We start from the raw sequence: 15,708 nt of genomic DNA, 5'->3' as shown, positions 1-15,708 counted from the left end.
CCTCCTAGAGAAGATTAGAGCCAACCCCAGAGACCCTCTGTCCCTGGGGCCTCCCTCTAGATGCCAGAATTTGAGGGGCGGCTGAGTCAGTGAAGCATCCAACTCTCGATGTCAACTCAGGTCATGATCTCAGGGTCATGAGATTGAGCCCTGTGTGAGCCCCACATCAGGCTCTACAGGGAGTCTTCTTGAGATTCTCCACCCTCTCTCCCTGCCCCTCCCACCCCACCCCCACATGCACCCACGTGAGCACAGTCTCTCTCTCTCTCTCTCTCTCTCTCTCTCTCTCTCTCTCTCCCTCTCCCTCTCCCTCTCTCTCTCATAAATAAATAAATAAATAAATAAATAAATAAATAAATAAATAAATAAGATGTCAGTACCTGGAAGGAAAGGCCCTTTTGTAGACTGGGAGCTGACAGTCATTGCAGATAGAACAACACAGTGGCCAGAAAGGCAGTCACAAGCATCTTAGCACCATCAGTGCTCTCCAGCCGTTTCCAGAGCATTTCCAGCCCTCTCTTCATAGGGCAGGGCTTCCTGGCACAGGGAGCTGAAGTAGTTCGCCTTCTCTGGAGCAGCCTCAGTTCCCCCATCTGCCTCCCATAAGAACTCTCAGACATGAAAGTTGTGTGGACAGTTGTACACTGAAAGGAGGCTTGGGGGAAGATCGGATGTTGCCGAGGACACAAGTGAGACTACTGGAAGTCAGCCTCACCACCCAAGCATGTCTCTCAGGCTCTTCCTGAATCTTCGTAGCAGCCCAGACAGTGTAGCCAGCACCAGAGCCCTGGATCATTCAGCCTCTTCCTTTACCGCCTTGGGGTGGCCAAGTGGAGCAGGCTTGTGTAGGCTCACAAGAGCAGATTGTTGCATTTTCAGATATTTTGCCAGGATTAAAGATCAGATTTTATAAACTTATAATTCACTAAGTGATATTGAAACAAAATCAGGGGGTACCTGGCTGGCTCAGTCAGTGGAGCATGCTACTGTTGATTTTGGGATTGTGGGCTCAAGCCTTATGTTGGGTATAGAGATTACTTTAAAAAATAAGTTTTTTTAAAATCAAAATTCACCATTAGCGCATATTATCATCTATGCTTTTAAGGTTATTTATATGTGCTGTATCCATACCATGGAAATACTATAATGCTATGCTCCTCTGCATCTCTTCCCAAGTCTGTGTTCAGTAACGGCCAGTCAGTGACTTGAAATTGGCCGTGGTGGGAGTGTTTACCCAGAGAAATTGGCAAACATGATAATCAGGGCTTTGTTTTCTTCTGGAAAACGAAAACCATTTGTTAGCCCCTTACTGACACACCACTGACTAAAGGACCCCTTAAGTACGAGGGGAGGTTGGGATGCTTCAGGGCCATCCTGAAATGTCGTGGAACAGAAGCCACAGGGTTCTCCAAGCTGCTTGACAGGGGTCCAGGTTAGCATTAGGGTCCCCCTCTCTGACCCTGACACCCACTGTAGGACTGCATCGTTTCAGAATCTGGAATGAAGGTGGATCTGAAAGGCAGACCTCCTTCGGTCCTCCTCAGTGTCCTGGCTAACATCGAGAAGCTTCTTACCCCCCTCCATGACCCCCTTGGGCGGGGGGCTTCCCCTCCACCCCCAGTCCTGAACCGGAAGGCCCTTCCCGAACTGCCCAGTCATGTGAACACGGCCGAAGGGGCGGGGCGGGATGCTTGCTTCTCAGAGGAAGCTATTTCCTGGCCTCACTGGTCTGGATAGGACCCCAGATAACTCAATAAGTGCAAGTCAAATGATTCTTACTCTTATCTTTTCCTTCCAGGCAACATTTAAAGGCTGGATGGACATTATGTATGCAGCTGTGGACTCCAGGGGGGTAGGTAACCATACTGGCTTCTCCCACCACATCAGGCACATGAGGTTTAAGACACTTGGCACTAGGGAATCAGTGTGCACCCTCAGAAGCCCACCCCATAAGGGCCAGATCTCTTGTGCCAACCTGCAGTTGAGCCTCTCTGGAATGCCAAGGCCTGGCCCTGGGGCAAAGTTGCATGGTCTCCCTAGGAGCCCCAAATTCTCAAATATCTTTCAAATTAAATTCACTGCCATTTACTTAAATCTCAGTCTTACCCCAGAAGATACAGAATAGAAGCAATAGAGATGCAGATCAAGTTTCTTTTTCATCCTTGTGCCCTGCCCAATCACAGTGACCATTCAGTGAAGGCGAAGGGGCGGGGGGGGGGGGGGGGGGGGGGGGGGGATGACAAGGACATGGACCTGCTACACTCACACTTTCTGTTGGGCAGAAGCCAGGCAGTGCCACATCAACCCTGAGCCATCACTCTCCTGAACCCCATCCCCACCCTGGCCGGCCCCGCTCTGCACATGCACGCACACACAGACACGCAGCCCCGACTGGTGACCTCCCTCTGGACACACCCTCTCGCCCAGCCAGCCCCTTCCCCTTCCTGCCTGCCTGACCCCCATGTCTGATTTCTCCCGCTCAGTTTGAAGAGCAGCCCCAGTGGGAATATAACCTCTACATGTACATCTACTTCGTCATTTTCATCATCTTCGGGTCTTTCTTCACCCTGAACCTTTTCATCGGTGTCATCATCGACAACTTCAACCAACAGAAGAAAAAGATACGTAGAGCGCCTGCTCCCCCTGGGTCAGCAGGGTGGGGTGGGGTACCAGGGGGCTGAGGAGCCATTCTGGCCCCTGGCCCCATTGTGCCCTCCTGCGGGGGATGGGCCTCCCCCCCACTCCCCACAGATACTGGAGTGGGCAGGAGAGAGGCATGTTCATGAGGTGACACGCCCAGTCTGTAAGAGTGGAAGTGGGGGCCTGTGGCTGCCTGACAGCTGAGGCTCCTGAGAGGAGCTGAGCTGATGGTTGGGACTAAGTCACCTGGTCCACGATGGAGACAGCAGCCCAGGGTCTCTCCAGAGCTCCAACGGTTGGGCCATGATTGCGTGGCAGGCAAACCAACTAGGCAGAGAGCACCTCCAGGGTGGCTGGGCTGGGCAGGGGAGCGGGTGGGGGATGGGGACTGGATTTGCACCTGACAAAGTGAGAGAGGCCTCAAAGTGAAGGGAGACAGGGACCCTGTGAAAGCAGATTTGCAGAGGACTCTCTGGTGCACGATAGGGAGAGAAAGTGAGAAGGCCAACCAAGGCACCTCATCAAGGAGGCAAGATCCCTATGCCCCCCCATGCTAGAACCCCTAAGGACCCCAAAATGAGGCTGGTACCTGTCTCTCTGCACTTAGGGGGCCAGGACATCTTCATGACAGAAGAGCAGAAGAAGTATTACAACGCCATGAAAAAGCTGGGCTCCAAGAAGCCCCAGAAGCCCATCCCTCGGCCTCTGGTGAGCCAGCTCCCAATCCAGCAAGACTGGGGAGGGTGTGCTTGGGGTGCTGGGTAGCCCCCACCCCCCAGGACCAGCCATCAGGACCTCTAAACAGCCTTTCAGGCTAGCCCAGGGCCCTTGGTCAGTGCAGGGAAGGAAGGGCGCTGTCAGGCACCTGACCACATGCACGGGCCTCAAACTCCTGGAAAAAGTGAGGAAGGCATGGGTGGGCCATTCCAGCCAGGGGCACTCCTTCCCACAGGGGCCCCTCTCCTCTGCGCCCTCCTCCCCTGCCAGAGTGAGCAGGGTAGCCTCTGCAGGCCCACCCCCATTTGCAGCCTCTTCCTAGCCACCTCTGGGTGGGACAGACACAGCCTGGAGTCCCCTGGCAGGTGGCCCCAGGAAGACACTCAGTCCCCCTTGAGGCCGACTCCCTTGCCTGACCCAGACATTCTCCAATAAAGGGCCCAGCAGCAGGGGGCAGGCAGGCAGTACTCAAAGTAATTACATGGCATAACCCAAATCACTAGCTAAAGTGATTTGGTTGCTTTCACAGTCCCAGGTCTTTAACCCAGTTCATCAATATTATCTAGTTCCTCCCCTTTCACCATGCTTTGTTCTAGATTAGGGGTGTGTGTGTGTGTATTTATAATTATTTATAATCTTCTCTCTTTCCCCAAATAATCTGAGGTGGCAAACAATTAAAGACACAACTATAGTTGATAGAATAAACCAAATCAATTCCATAAAGGGTGGAGGACATCTGTTAACCTAAGGGCTGATCCAATTACTAGGACTGAACTTTAAATTTAAGCTTGAGCCATCAGACAGTGGGAACAAGAAGAGAAGCCCAGTGAACAGTGATGTGCTAGGGAAGCTCAGGGTAGGAGAAATCCCTTCCTGAAGGTTCAGAGAAGACTTCAGGGAAGAGGGAGCCTGAGGGCCAGGCCCAGAAGCAGGAGTGCCAGGCTGTTTCAGCCTCCTGACTTCTCTCACCCCGGGTAGAATAGGAGGGTGGATGGTCTGGGTCAAGGGACAGCCACAGGGGGACCTGCTGGCCTGTTTCAGGTCCCTGCTGAGCCCATCCTTTGCCTCTCCTTTCAGAACAAGTACCAGGGTTTCCTATTTGACATTGTGACTAAGCAGGCCTTCGACGTCACCATCATGTTTCTCATCTGCTTGAACATGGTGACCATGATGGTAGAGACAGATGACCAGAGTCCCGAGAAGGTCAACATCTTGGCCAAGATCAACCTGCTCTTTGTAGCCATATTCACAGGCGAGTGTATCATCAAGATGGCTGCCCTCCGCCACTATTACTTCACCAACAGCTGGAACATCTTCGACTTTGTGGTTGTCATCCTCTCCATCGTGGGTGGGTATACAAGCTGGCCCCTCCTCTCGTCTGGGGTCTGGACTTAATGCCAAGTGTACTAGGCTCCTTTGTTCCTTTCTCTGCAATCCACACCTCTCCCCTGTCACAAATGCAGATACACACACACACACACACACACCCTCAATAGAGAATTTGTCTAGGAGGCCCACTCAGGCCAAGGAGGCCATCCTCACAGAGGAGCCAGCACCCACTCTTGGCCCCACTTTCCATGGGACCCTAGAACACAGTTTTCTGTTCTCTGTGAGAGCTTCAAGAATGAGTCTGTAAAGGGAGTGAGAGATGAGCAGGTTTCCCTGCCCTCCCAAGGCTAAAGGAAGAAGTGGCTTTCTAGGGTGTGGTGAGTCTCCAGAGATGGGAGCAGGTGGCCTTCTTGGGTAGAAATTATCCCTGGAGATGGAAAATTCTAGAGTAAAGCCACCAACATGTGTGCCAGACTCCTTCAGACATCACCCACCTCATGCATCTGACCTTACAAATTCAGCATTGAGGGACGCCTGGATGGCTCAGCGGTTCGGTGTCTGGCTTTGGCTCAGGGCACGATCCCTGAGTCCCAGGATCGAGTCCCACGTCGGGCTCCCTGCATGGAGCCTAATTCTCCCTCTACATATCTCTCTGCCTCTCTCCCTCTCTCCCTCTCTCTCTCTGCGTGTGTGTATGTGTGTGCCTTTCATGAATAAATAAATAAAATATTTTTTAAAAAATAAATAAAATCAGCATGGAGGCAAGGAGATCATAAAACTAGGAACATAAGAGATAGGATTCACATTCCATTTGTTTGGGCTGCTATAACCAAACACCAGACTGGGTAGTTCATAAACACCAGAAATTAATTTCTCATACTTCTGGATGCTGAAAGGCCAAGATTAAGGCACCAGCATGGTCATGTTTTCTGGCGGAGATCCTTTCCCTGGTTCATAACCAGCACCTTCTTTGCTGTGTCCTCACAAAGTAGAAGTGGCAAGGGAGCTTCCTAGGGCCTCTTTTATAAGGCACTGATCCCACTCATGAGGGCTCCACTCTCATGACCTAAGTACCTCCCAAAGGTCTCACCTGCTAACACCATCATCTTTGGAAATTGGGATTTCAACATATGAATTTGGGATTCAAACATTCAAGCCATAGAATACATCTACATGTGTTTGACCTCAGGACCCAAACCTTCTTTTGTTTTTGTTATTTACTTATAGAGTGAGCAAGCGCAAGGCAAGGAGGTGGGAGGAGCAGAGGGAAAGGGAGCAGACTCCACACCCAGCCCAGAGATCATAACCTGAGCCGAAATCAAGAGTCAGATGCTTAACCAATGGAGTCATTCAGACACCACTCCCTTTTTAAGTAACAATTTTATTGGGATACAATTCACATACTGTAAGATTTACCCTTTAAAGTTTACAATTTAGTAGTTGCTAGTATATTCAACAGAGTTGTGCAACCATCACACTACATCTGATTGTAGAATATTTCCCTCTCCCCAGGCCCTGAAAACCATTAAATCTAAAATTTTGAGGGGCTGCCAAACTGTTTTTCCACTGTAGGTGCACCTTTTTACATTCCCGTCACAACGTATAAGGGTTCCAGTGACTGCACATCCCCACCAATACTTGTTACTGTCTGTGATTTTTTATCATAGGCACCCTGGCAGATATGAAGTGATCATTTTGTTGAGGTTTTGGTTTACATTTCCCTAATGACTAATGACACTGAGCATCTTCTCATGTGCTTATTGGTCATTTTCTATGGTATGTCTTGGCCTATGATGGGAGAAATGTCTTGGAGAAATGTCTATTCAGATCCTTTGCTTATTTTTTAGTTGGCTTATTTATGTTCTTGTTGATGTGTGAGAGTTCTTTATATATTCTGGACACCAGTCTCTTACCACACAATTCGCAAACATTTTCTCCCTTGCTGTGAGTTGTCTTGTCACTTTCTTGGTTGTGGTCTCTTGAAGCACAAAGCTTTTTGTTTTGATGAAGTCCCAATTTATCAATATTTCTTTTTTCTGTTGCTTGTGCTCAGAGCCCAAATGCTTGACCCTTGCTCTGTGGAACTCTGCTGTGTGGTGGATGACTTTCCTCTTTCTGCCATACACATACAGCCTGTGCCTTCAGTGACCTCAGAGGGAGACAGGGGCTGAGTCAGGAGTCATCGTAGCTGTAGTGACAGATGGTTAGAAGCTAGATGGAGGGTCAGGAAGTACTCTGGGGGGTCCCAGGCAGGGGTGAAGGTGAGCATGCCAGGCAGGACTAGAGACAAGCTTTAGAGAATGCAGGATGTCAGCAGCCTCGAGGGGGCCAATGAGGGACAGTGTGGGTGAGCTTTGGGAGGAGACGTGGCATGTGCCTCAGGGACACCTCCTGGTACTGGTGCCTGGCTGTGCTGGAGGGACATGGTTAACAGGTCAACCTGGAGCCAGAGTGTCTGAGTTGAATCTCAGTGTTCCACTGCCTAGGTGACAACTTGAGTAAGTTACCTCACCTCTCAATTTCCTCTTCTGGAAAATGAGGATGATGGTATCAGCTTACCTCCTCGGGTGACCGGAAGGGCTAAATGGATAGATATAAAATGCTCAGCCCAGTGCCTTATTGACAGTGAACATGACACGTGTCAGCTGGTGACATGATTACATGAGGAGTCTGGAAAGGTCACTCAGGCCAATACAAAGTGAGTTCATGTCATTCTTTCTCATATAACTTGTATGCCTGCCTCTCAAAACTCCAAACCCGGAGCTGTCAATAGAGACCAAGCAGCAGGAAGCCCTGGAAGCTAGCAGGGTTGGGAGGGTGGCAGGAACAATCTCAGAGAGGCTGAGGTGTTGCAAGTGTGGCAGAGAACACAGGCTTGTGGGCCAGTGGCTTTCCAAGGGTCATGTGCCCTTCCGTGAGCACATGAATTATCTGGGCTTATTAAAACACAGTGGGACTGGGGGTGGAACGGAGCATCCACATTTCTGAGAAGCTCCCAGGAGAATCCCAGGGCTGCTGATCCTCAGACCCCACTTTTGAGTAATGAGTTGCTGAAAAGCCTGAGCCTGAGCTCTGGTCCAAGCAAGGCCACCCAGATGCTCAGCAAATCCTTTTGGGTTTCAGAACCCAGGATCTAGAAGATGGGCCCAGTACAGCTCTACCAGACAGGTGTTCTCAGAAGACTAAGGGAAGAGAGGTCTGGGAAGCACTTTGTAAAAGGTGTGGGTACTGTGGGTCCTCATTCTCTGGGTCACAGATGAGACACGGAGACCCAGACAGGGTCCTTGCATGCCCTGGTCAACCCAGTCCTCCTGAAAGGGCCTCCTCTCCTTAGCTCCTTGCCACACAGAGATCCATACAGTGAGGCAGGGCTAGAGGGAGGACAGAGACCCATTGGTGGCGCGGCCTCTGTTGTTTCCCATAGGTACCGTGCTCTCAGACATCATCCAGAAGTACTTCTTCTCCCCAACGCTCTTCCGAGTCATCCGCCTGGCCCGAATCGGCCGCATCCTCAGGCTGATTCGAGGTGCCAAGGGGATCCGCACACTGCTCTTTGCCCTCATGATGTCCCTGCCTGCCCTCTTCAACATCGGCCTGCTGCTCTTCCTCGTCATGTTCATCTACTCCATCTTCGGCATGGCTAACTTCGCTTATGTCAAGTGGGAGGCTGGCATCGATGACATGTTCAACTTCCAGACCTTCGCCAACAGCATGCTGTGCCTCTTCCAGATCACCACGTCGGCTGGCTGGGATGGCCTCCTCAGCCCCATCCTCAACACGGGGCCCCCTTACTGTGACCCCAATCTGCCCAACAGCAATGGCTCCCGGGGGAACTGTGGGAGCCCGGCTGTGGGCATCCTCTTCTTCACCACGTACATCATCATCTCCTTCCTCATCGTGGTCAACATGTACATCGCCATCATCCTCGAGAACTTCAGCGTGGCCACCGAGGAGAGCACCGAGCCCCTGAGCGAGGACGACTTCGACATGTTCTATGAGATCTGGGAGAAGTTCGACCCGGAGGCCACCCAGTTCATCGAGTACTCGGCCCTGTCCGACTTCGCCGACGCCCTGTCCGAGCCGCTGCGCATCGCCAAACCCAACCAGATAAGCCTCATCAATATGGACCTGCCCATGGTGAGCGGAGACCGGATCCACTGCATGGACATCCTCTTTGCCTTCACCAAGAGGGTGCTGGGCGAGTCTGGGGAGATGGATGCCCTGAAGATCCAGATGGAGGAGAAGTTCATGGCGGCCAACCCGTCCAAGATCTCGTACGAGCCCATCACCACCACGCTGCGGCGCAAGCACGAGGAGGTGTCGGCCACCATCATCCAGCGCGCCTTCCGGAGGCACCTGCTGCAGCGCTCCGTGAAGCACGCCTCGTTCCTGTTCCGCCAGCAGGCCGGCAGCAGCGGGCCGTCTGAGGAGGCCCCCGAGCAAGAGGGCCTCATCGCCTACATGATGAGTGAGAACTTCTCACGGCGCCTAGGCCCACCCTCCAGCTCCTCCATTTCCTCCACGTCCTTCCCCCCCTCCTATGACAGCGTCACCAGGGCCACCAGCGATAACCCCCAGGTGCGGGCGTCCGACTACAGCCGCAGCGAGGACCTCGCGGACTTCCCGCCGTCCCCAGACAGGGACCGCGAGTCTATCGTGTGAGCCTCAGCCCGGCTGGCCAGGAGGCACCGAGAGGCGGCCTGTCGCATCGGAGCAAATGTGACTGCAGCCACAAGCCGGCATCTGCTGGGCCTTCCTTGGGCTCCGGGCGTGAGAGCTGGGCCTTGGCCCCACGGGTCAATGAGGCTGAGTCCTGTGGCACCCACGTGGATGGCCACAAGCAGGTGGCCGGGCTGACCGTTCTGGGTGGCCTGTCACCGGAGGCCCTACACACACCAGTGGCGGGGCTGGTCAGGCCACACCCGGGGGCCTTGAAAAGCCACACCACCCCAGCTGCCGAGGAGAACTACAAAACTGAGACTGTAGATGTGAATGGGCTTTCATAAATTTATTATATTTGATATTTTTTTACTTGAGCAAAGAACTGTTTTTTCCATGGACGATGGCAGTAGTTCACACTGCCTTTTCTTAACTCCAAACACGAGTGTCTGTGGAGCTGTTAGAACTCTGTTCTCAAAGCAAAAGTGACACCCAGTATGACCTCCCCAGGCCTTCGATGCCCTGGGACCAGAAGGGGATCCCCTGCTGCTCACGCCACGGTGCCAGGAGAGCTGAACCTCTTTTCTCGCACATGCGTGTACGCACAGTCCACACACGGGGGCCACACTCGGGCTCCCTGTGGCCCAGGCTCTCCTCAGGCAGGTGCCAGGCAGAGGGGTTCTCGCCAGTGGGGGCTCACGCTGGCCTCCCACTGTCCCCAGGGTCCTATATGCCCCCTTGTGTTTTTATGCAGGCCATCCTGGGGTCTTTTCTAGGAAAACACAAAGCTTCCAGAAAAGAGCGGCCTGGGTCCCAGGGCTGGTCCTGGCTATGATGTTGCCTTTTCCTCCTGGGAGAGGCCAGCCTTCTGCACGAGTATTAATATTAAAGTGAAGGGCATGAGGGAAACGGCCCCATGTGTGGCCAGCCCCCAGCTTGTCCTTGCTCCCCAAGCCGGCAGGCCCTGCCCCACGGGCCAGGAAGAGCAGTCTGAGCCCTGTGCCACAAGGGCTAGGAAGCTGACCAGCCCTCAGCCGTGGGGCCCCAGCCCATCCGAGGAAGGGAATCTGTTGTCATGGCCAGGGCTCTCTTTCCAGACCTTTCTGCCTCTCGCCCTGTGTGCGATTGGGGGGTGGGGGTGGGGGACTCCTGTGTGGTGCCCAGCAGCTCTCCAGATGGAGTGGGGAGGGCAGTGTGAGCCTGGCACCAGGAAGGAGCCTTGGGATGGTCAGTTCCCTGCCCTGCGAGGGGGATGGACTCCCTGGGGAAGGGGAGCCATGTGGCCCCAGACCAGCCCCTCTGGCTCAGCTGGGGTCCTGGTGGCACACACCCGCGGGTCAACCTGGGGCAGGGTCTAGGCGGTCCACAGGTCTTATGAGAAGGCCTTTTCAGGGAAAAATACTTTTTCTAGTCCAATTACCCCCAGGGCCTCTTGAGCTGCTGACAATCCTATTTAGCATATGCAAATCTTTCAACGCAGAGACCTGTCACCCCCGGGAGTGACAGTGTTGGGGGGCGGAGCCTGAGCAGGCAGGGGCTCGGCCCATCCCAGCTCTCCTGTGGAGCCCGCCGCTGCCGCCACCTCTGCCACCGCCTCCCGGCAGCCCCCCCGGGAGCTGGAAACTGGCTGCTCCTCACCTACCTCGCCGAGCTGTCGGAGGGCTGGACGTTTGCGAGCTCGTGGCGGTGCTGAGGGGGCATTGCCGGCGAGTCAAGTATTACGTTTCTTTTTGTCACTCCGAGTTCCCTTGGTGGCAACCCTAGCCCCCGCCCCAGCCGTCCCGGTGATCTCTTCTCCCGTGCTGCCCTTGAGTCCAGCGTGGGACATGGCTCTGACCATCCCAGACACACTTCTGAGTGGAAATCTTATTTTTGTAGCTGTCTGTGCTTTGCTCTCGAGGCTTGGAGCGGCGTGTGCCCCTCCCTGGCACTAGCACCCACCGCAGCCAGGAATGTGGTTTGGGAGGCAAGCCGGCTGGCTGCCCAGCTGGCCGGAAGGGAGCTGTGGTTTCGTGTGTGTGTGTGTGTGTGTGTGTGTGTGTGTGTGTGTGTGTGTGTGACCCAGGAGCCCTGAGACAGGTGCCTGGGGCTGAGGCTGAGGCAGGGTGAGCTAGGCCCAACTCCTTAGCTTTTCGCGTGGCTCTCTTTTTTTTTTTTCCAGAACCGCACGATGGCCAGCAGGAGGGGAGGAAAGGGTAGGAAAGGAGGGAGCATCAGGTGCCAGCTGTTGTCTGAGCTAATCGAGCACTTCTCACCAAACTCCGTGTATAAATAAGATACATATTTTTAAAACAAACCAATAAATGGCTTACATGACCTGGCCTGGTCTCTGTTCTTATGATTTGACCAGGGCAGTGGCAGCGGCCCAACAAGCCCAGGCGATGGCCGTGGTGCAGGGGGGCAAGATGAGACCCCAAGAACCATGCAGGACTTCCCGTCATTTTCCCAGGAGAACAGCGGAGAGTGTGGCTGGTCCAGGGAAAGTGGGGGCACCCGGGTCCTACCTCCCAGGACCCCCAGTCTGGGGCACTGTGAGGGGGGCGTGCTTTGGGGCTCCCACAATTGGAAAGGTTGGGGAGAGGGAGGCTGTGGAGAACAGCCAGATGGTCAAGATAGGCCCGGCCCTGTGGCACCTGACCCTGGCTTCCTCGCTCTCACCCACCCCAGCTCCTCACTGCCGCCCCGCCGCCCCACAGAAGTGCTCCGCAGCCAGCAGGGGCATCTTTGTGGCCAGCTCTCTGTGCCACCTTGCAGAGCTCCTCCACGGCAGCTAACTCAGCAGATGGCAGCCCCCTCTGGACATCCTGTCTCCTTGGGGCTTCTGTGGTGCCACCCCCTCCAGACCCTCCTCCATCTCTGTGAGTGCCTCCTTAGGGGGCACATCCTCCGGGATCTCACCGAACGCCCGAGCACGTGGAGCCCCGGGCCGCTCCCCGGAAGAGGGCAGGAAACCCCCCCTGCCCCCTCCCTGCCGCCACACTTAGAGTCCAGTCTTTATCTGGAGCCCAGTTCCCTCCACTGAGCTCCAGGCCGGCACATCCGGCTGCCTCCTGGGACATCTGCGCAGCTTTCAAGCCCCGCCAGCCAACCCTGGGCTCGTCCGTCTCAGCCCGAGCCCCACACATGCCATCTGCAGCCGCAGGATCCTCCTCGCCCACGGGCCAGCCCAGGCCCTGCTGACACTGCCTTGCCCGCATGTCCTTCACTCACTGCTGCCTGGGTTGAGACCAGGGCAGCCCCTCAGGGACTTCCCTTCCTCTATCCCTGTCCCTTCCCAACTGCTCAGCTACCAGAGTATTTTCGTCCAAGATCACTGCCTCCTGGATACACCCTTCCCTGGTTTCCTGTTGCCTCAGGGTCCAGGCCACCAGTGCCCGGGCCTCTAGCCCGGCCAACCTCTGTGACTGCCTGTCTCTCTCTCTCTCCAACCCTCAGGGACCCGGGCTCTTCCTCCTGGAGGTCCTGCCAGCTGCACTCCTTGCACCCAGCACACTGGCCTCCTCTCCATTCAGTCCTCAGGACTCATCTTGACATCACCTCCTCTGGGAGCCTCCTCTGACCACCCACCCCCATCCCCATCACGTGTCCCCACTCTAGGTACTTCCCTTGTCATAGCACCGACCACGCCTCATTGCAAACACCTGCAAAGCCCATTTTATTCCATTTTCTTCAGTGGAGACAGTCTCACCCTGAGCCTGGATGAATATGGCGCCAATGCTGTGGCCCATCCTGTGGGCCAGGGGCCCCTGTGAGTCTGCAACAGCCTCTTGCTCGAAGCTTCTCGACCCCTCAGGTGGCCCTGCTCTGCTGCAGTGGCACACACAGGCCTCTCTCTCCCGCCCACCACCTCAGGCCTAGGAGAAGCATCAGAGCACCGCCATCCACGCACACACATACACAACACTCTGGGGTGCAGCCATGCCCAGCCACAGCCTGCTTCACAGCCACCTCCAGAGCAGCTGGCCTATAACCCCTCCACGTCCCAGGCAATCAAGCCCCATCTTTCATCTGCCCACCTAAGCTTTCTCAGACCCCAGGAGGCCCATCCTCCATGTCTCCAATACGTCAGAGCCCACCAAGAAGGCCCTCTGGGGACCTGAGGAAGAAGTTGGTGCAGCCCACATAGCCCACTGTCTGCAGAAGGCCACAGGATCCTGGAAACAGCATGTGACAGTTTTTCCCAAAGAAACCCTCCCACAGCTCCCCTCAGTCCTGCACTCTCTGGACCCCTTTTTATATCCTTGATGTGACTGTGGGGTCCCAGTGTCCAGTACCATTTCCCTTGTAAGCCATCTGCTTATGAGAGACCTGGAGTTTGGTACCCTGAAACCTGGTGAGAGCTGGTGTTGGTCCCTTGGTCCAAAAGGGGCAGAAGCCACACCACCCTTCTATGACACCTGTTGAATTGTCTTTCCCCAACCAGACGGAGGTTTGTCAGAGGGCAGGTCACATTCCAGGGTAGTGGGCCACTGCCAGCTGTTTTAAAAATAATGTCAGAATTGGGAACAGCTGCATACCCTGTGTGGCAGGATGCGTGTTTTCATGTGAAACCACTGTTTCAGATAGTTATATATCTCGGATGGGTAGTGAGAGAAACGTGTTTCCTACAAGAAATCCCAGTGAAAAGCATGACAGCAACCTGAGGACAGGGCTCGTGACCAGTGTACCTCACCACGTGGCTGGGACCCAGCTCGGTAGCTGGCACAGAGGGAGCCCCGTAAGTGTTGGTGGAGGGAGAAAGGCTGGGGCCCCCACCCTGAGCTGGAAAGGGTCAGCCTCCTGCCTGGCAAGCTCAGGACACACTACGGCTGGGTCTGGGCCCACACAGTGGCTTCTCATCGTTCTCAAAGCCCGGGCTTGGCATGTGGGGTTCCTGGGCCCCTTGTGTGGGTGGAGTCTTCCCCAGTGGCCAAGGTGGGCCTTCGCCTGGCATGCCATAGGGCGGGCTCCCCTGGAGGGAGGCACAGGTCGGGCCCCAGCTGTCACCAGGCAGTTCTGGGGTGAGATTGGGGTCCAGGCAGCGGGTGGCTCCGAGGGACAGATGCCAGCTCCTGTGTCAGAGGGAAGGCACGCGGCCCAGAAAGCTCAACCCTTGGCAGGGAGAGAGATGCTCCTGGATAGACGTCAGCGCTCACCCCGGGGCCACGGCTTTGGCAGCCACCCTGCCCCGTGCCAGCAGCTACCCCGCCCTCAGCCCTGCGGCCACGAGACTCGAGCCCACAGGTTGGGAGAGCAGGAGGGACAGAGAAGGAGCCGGGACAGAATGGCCGCAGCCACCACGGTGTCCCTGCAGCCCCGGGCGGCGGGCTGGGCACCTCCACACCCCTGCAGCGCCCCTCACATGGGTGCCCGGAGCACGGCAGCTGGGAGGTCTGCTGAACTCGCTGGGCTCCTCTCCTCCACGGAGTCCTTTCTGTCTTCTGCGTCCCCTGCCCCTTGCTCACAGGCAGTCCCAGCTGCCGCTCTGCATTCCCCTGGCAGATGAGGCACTGGGCCATCTGACATCCTCACCTACACGGGCCGATTCACGCACAGGTGCACACCCAGAGCGCTGTGAGCTGGGCCTCCACTCTGGAGGCAGTGGTGTGATATCAAGAAGTGCCTGAGATACCAGGAGTGAAGCTCAGGTTTCCTGTCCCAAACCCTACCCCCACGCCCTTCCCCAGACAAGGGGCCTCAGGACATTCCCAGGACAGAGGCAGGCAGACAGGCCAGAGGGGGTGGCACAGGGACTCAGTTTAGATATTATGCTCAAAGGCTGGCACTGCTAGGTTCTGTCTGGGGGACCACTCTCTCGCAGGTGTCCCAAGTCAGCCTGAACGTCAGGCGTGGGGGCTGGGCCAGTTGGAGCCCAGCACGTATAATGACCACCCTGACAAGCACTTCCTCCCATGCCAGCTCACGGGGCTGGCATCCCCGGGCAGCTGCCAGGCACCTGCTGCCGGAGAGAGAAGCCCCATCATCCCAGCATTTGTGGAGAGACAGACTGGCTCGGATTCCAGAAAGGCGTGCAAGTGAAACCGAGCCCCCCTCCCCGGATGCGGGCTGACCGGCAGGCAGTATGTCCTGTCCTCCTACCCTGCTCCGTGCCCGGCCTCTGTGGGCAGAGCTTCGGGGAGCGGGCACTAGGATTTTAGGTGCCACCAGCCTGGAGGCTGAGCTTGCCTCCAGAATCTGTTCTTGGAGGAGTCATACCTCCTGGGTGACCATCTATCTGCTACCCTCTCAGGCTGCACCCCCTCTTCCTGGAAGACCAGGCACCAGGCTGGCTCTGCATGCAAGGCTGTGGGAAGAGCTGCAGGACCGCTGAGGGCTGGGAGGCTTGACCAAGAAGAGTGGCTGGCTTCACAGAGATAATTGGGC

The 15,708-nt window shown here is 55.5% G+C and overlaps 1 protein-coding gene across 7 annotated transcripts in view; it reads left to right on the top strand.

Annotated features, from left to right (window-relative positions):
* Positions 1 to 11,666, top strand: part of SCN5A (sodium voltage-gated channel alpha subunit 5) — a 96,417-nt gene extending 84,751 nt beyond the window's left edge. For all 7 annotated transcript variants that reach the window (XM_041734240.1, XM_041734238.1, XM_041734235.1 and 4 more), the window contains 5 exons: positions 1,799 to 1,852; positions 2,484 to 2,621; positions 3,244 to 3,348; positions 4,435 to 4,705; positions 8,111 to 11,666. In XM_041734240.1, coding sequence (XP_041590174.1) covers positions 1,799 to 1,852; positions 2,484 to 2,621; positions 3,244 to 3,348; positions 4,435 to 4,705; positions 8,111 to 9,348 — 1,806 coding nt within the window. In that variant the 3' untranslated portion in view covers positions 9,349 to 11,666. The remainder of the gene's footprint in view (positions 1 to 1,798; positions 1,853 to 2,483; positions 2,622 to 3,243; positions 3,349 to 4,434; positions 4,706 to 8,110) is intronic.
* Positions 11,667 to 15,708: the final 4,042 nt, after the last annotated feature.

The sequence above is a fragment of the Vulpes lagopus genome, chromosome 19 (genome assembly GCF_018345385.1).
Source record: "Vulpes lagopus strain Blue_001 chromosome 19, ASM1834538v1, whole genome shotgun sequence".
Lineage (NCBI taxonomy): Eukaryota > Metazoa > Chordata > Mammalia > Carnivora > Canidae > Vulpes > Vulpes lagopus.
The sequence above is the reverse complement of the archived record's forward strand: the minus strand, read 5'-3'. Positions and strand labels throughout refer to the sequence as shown.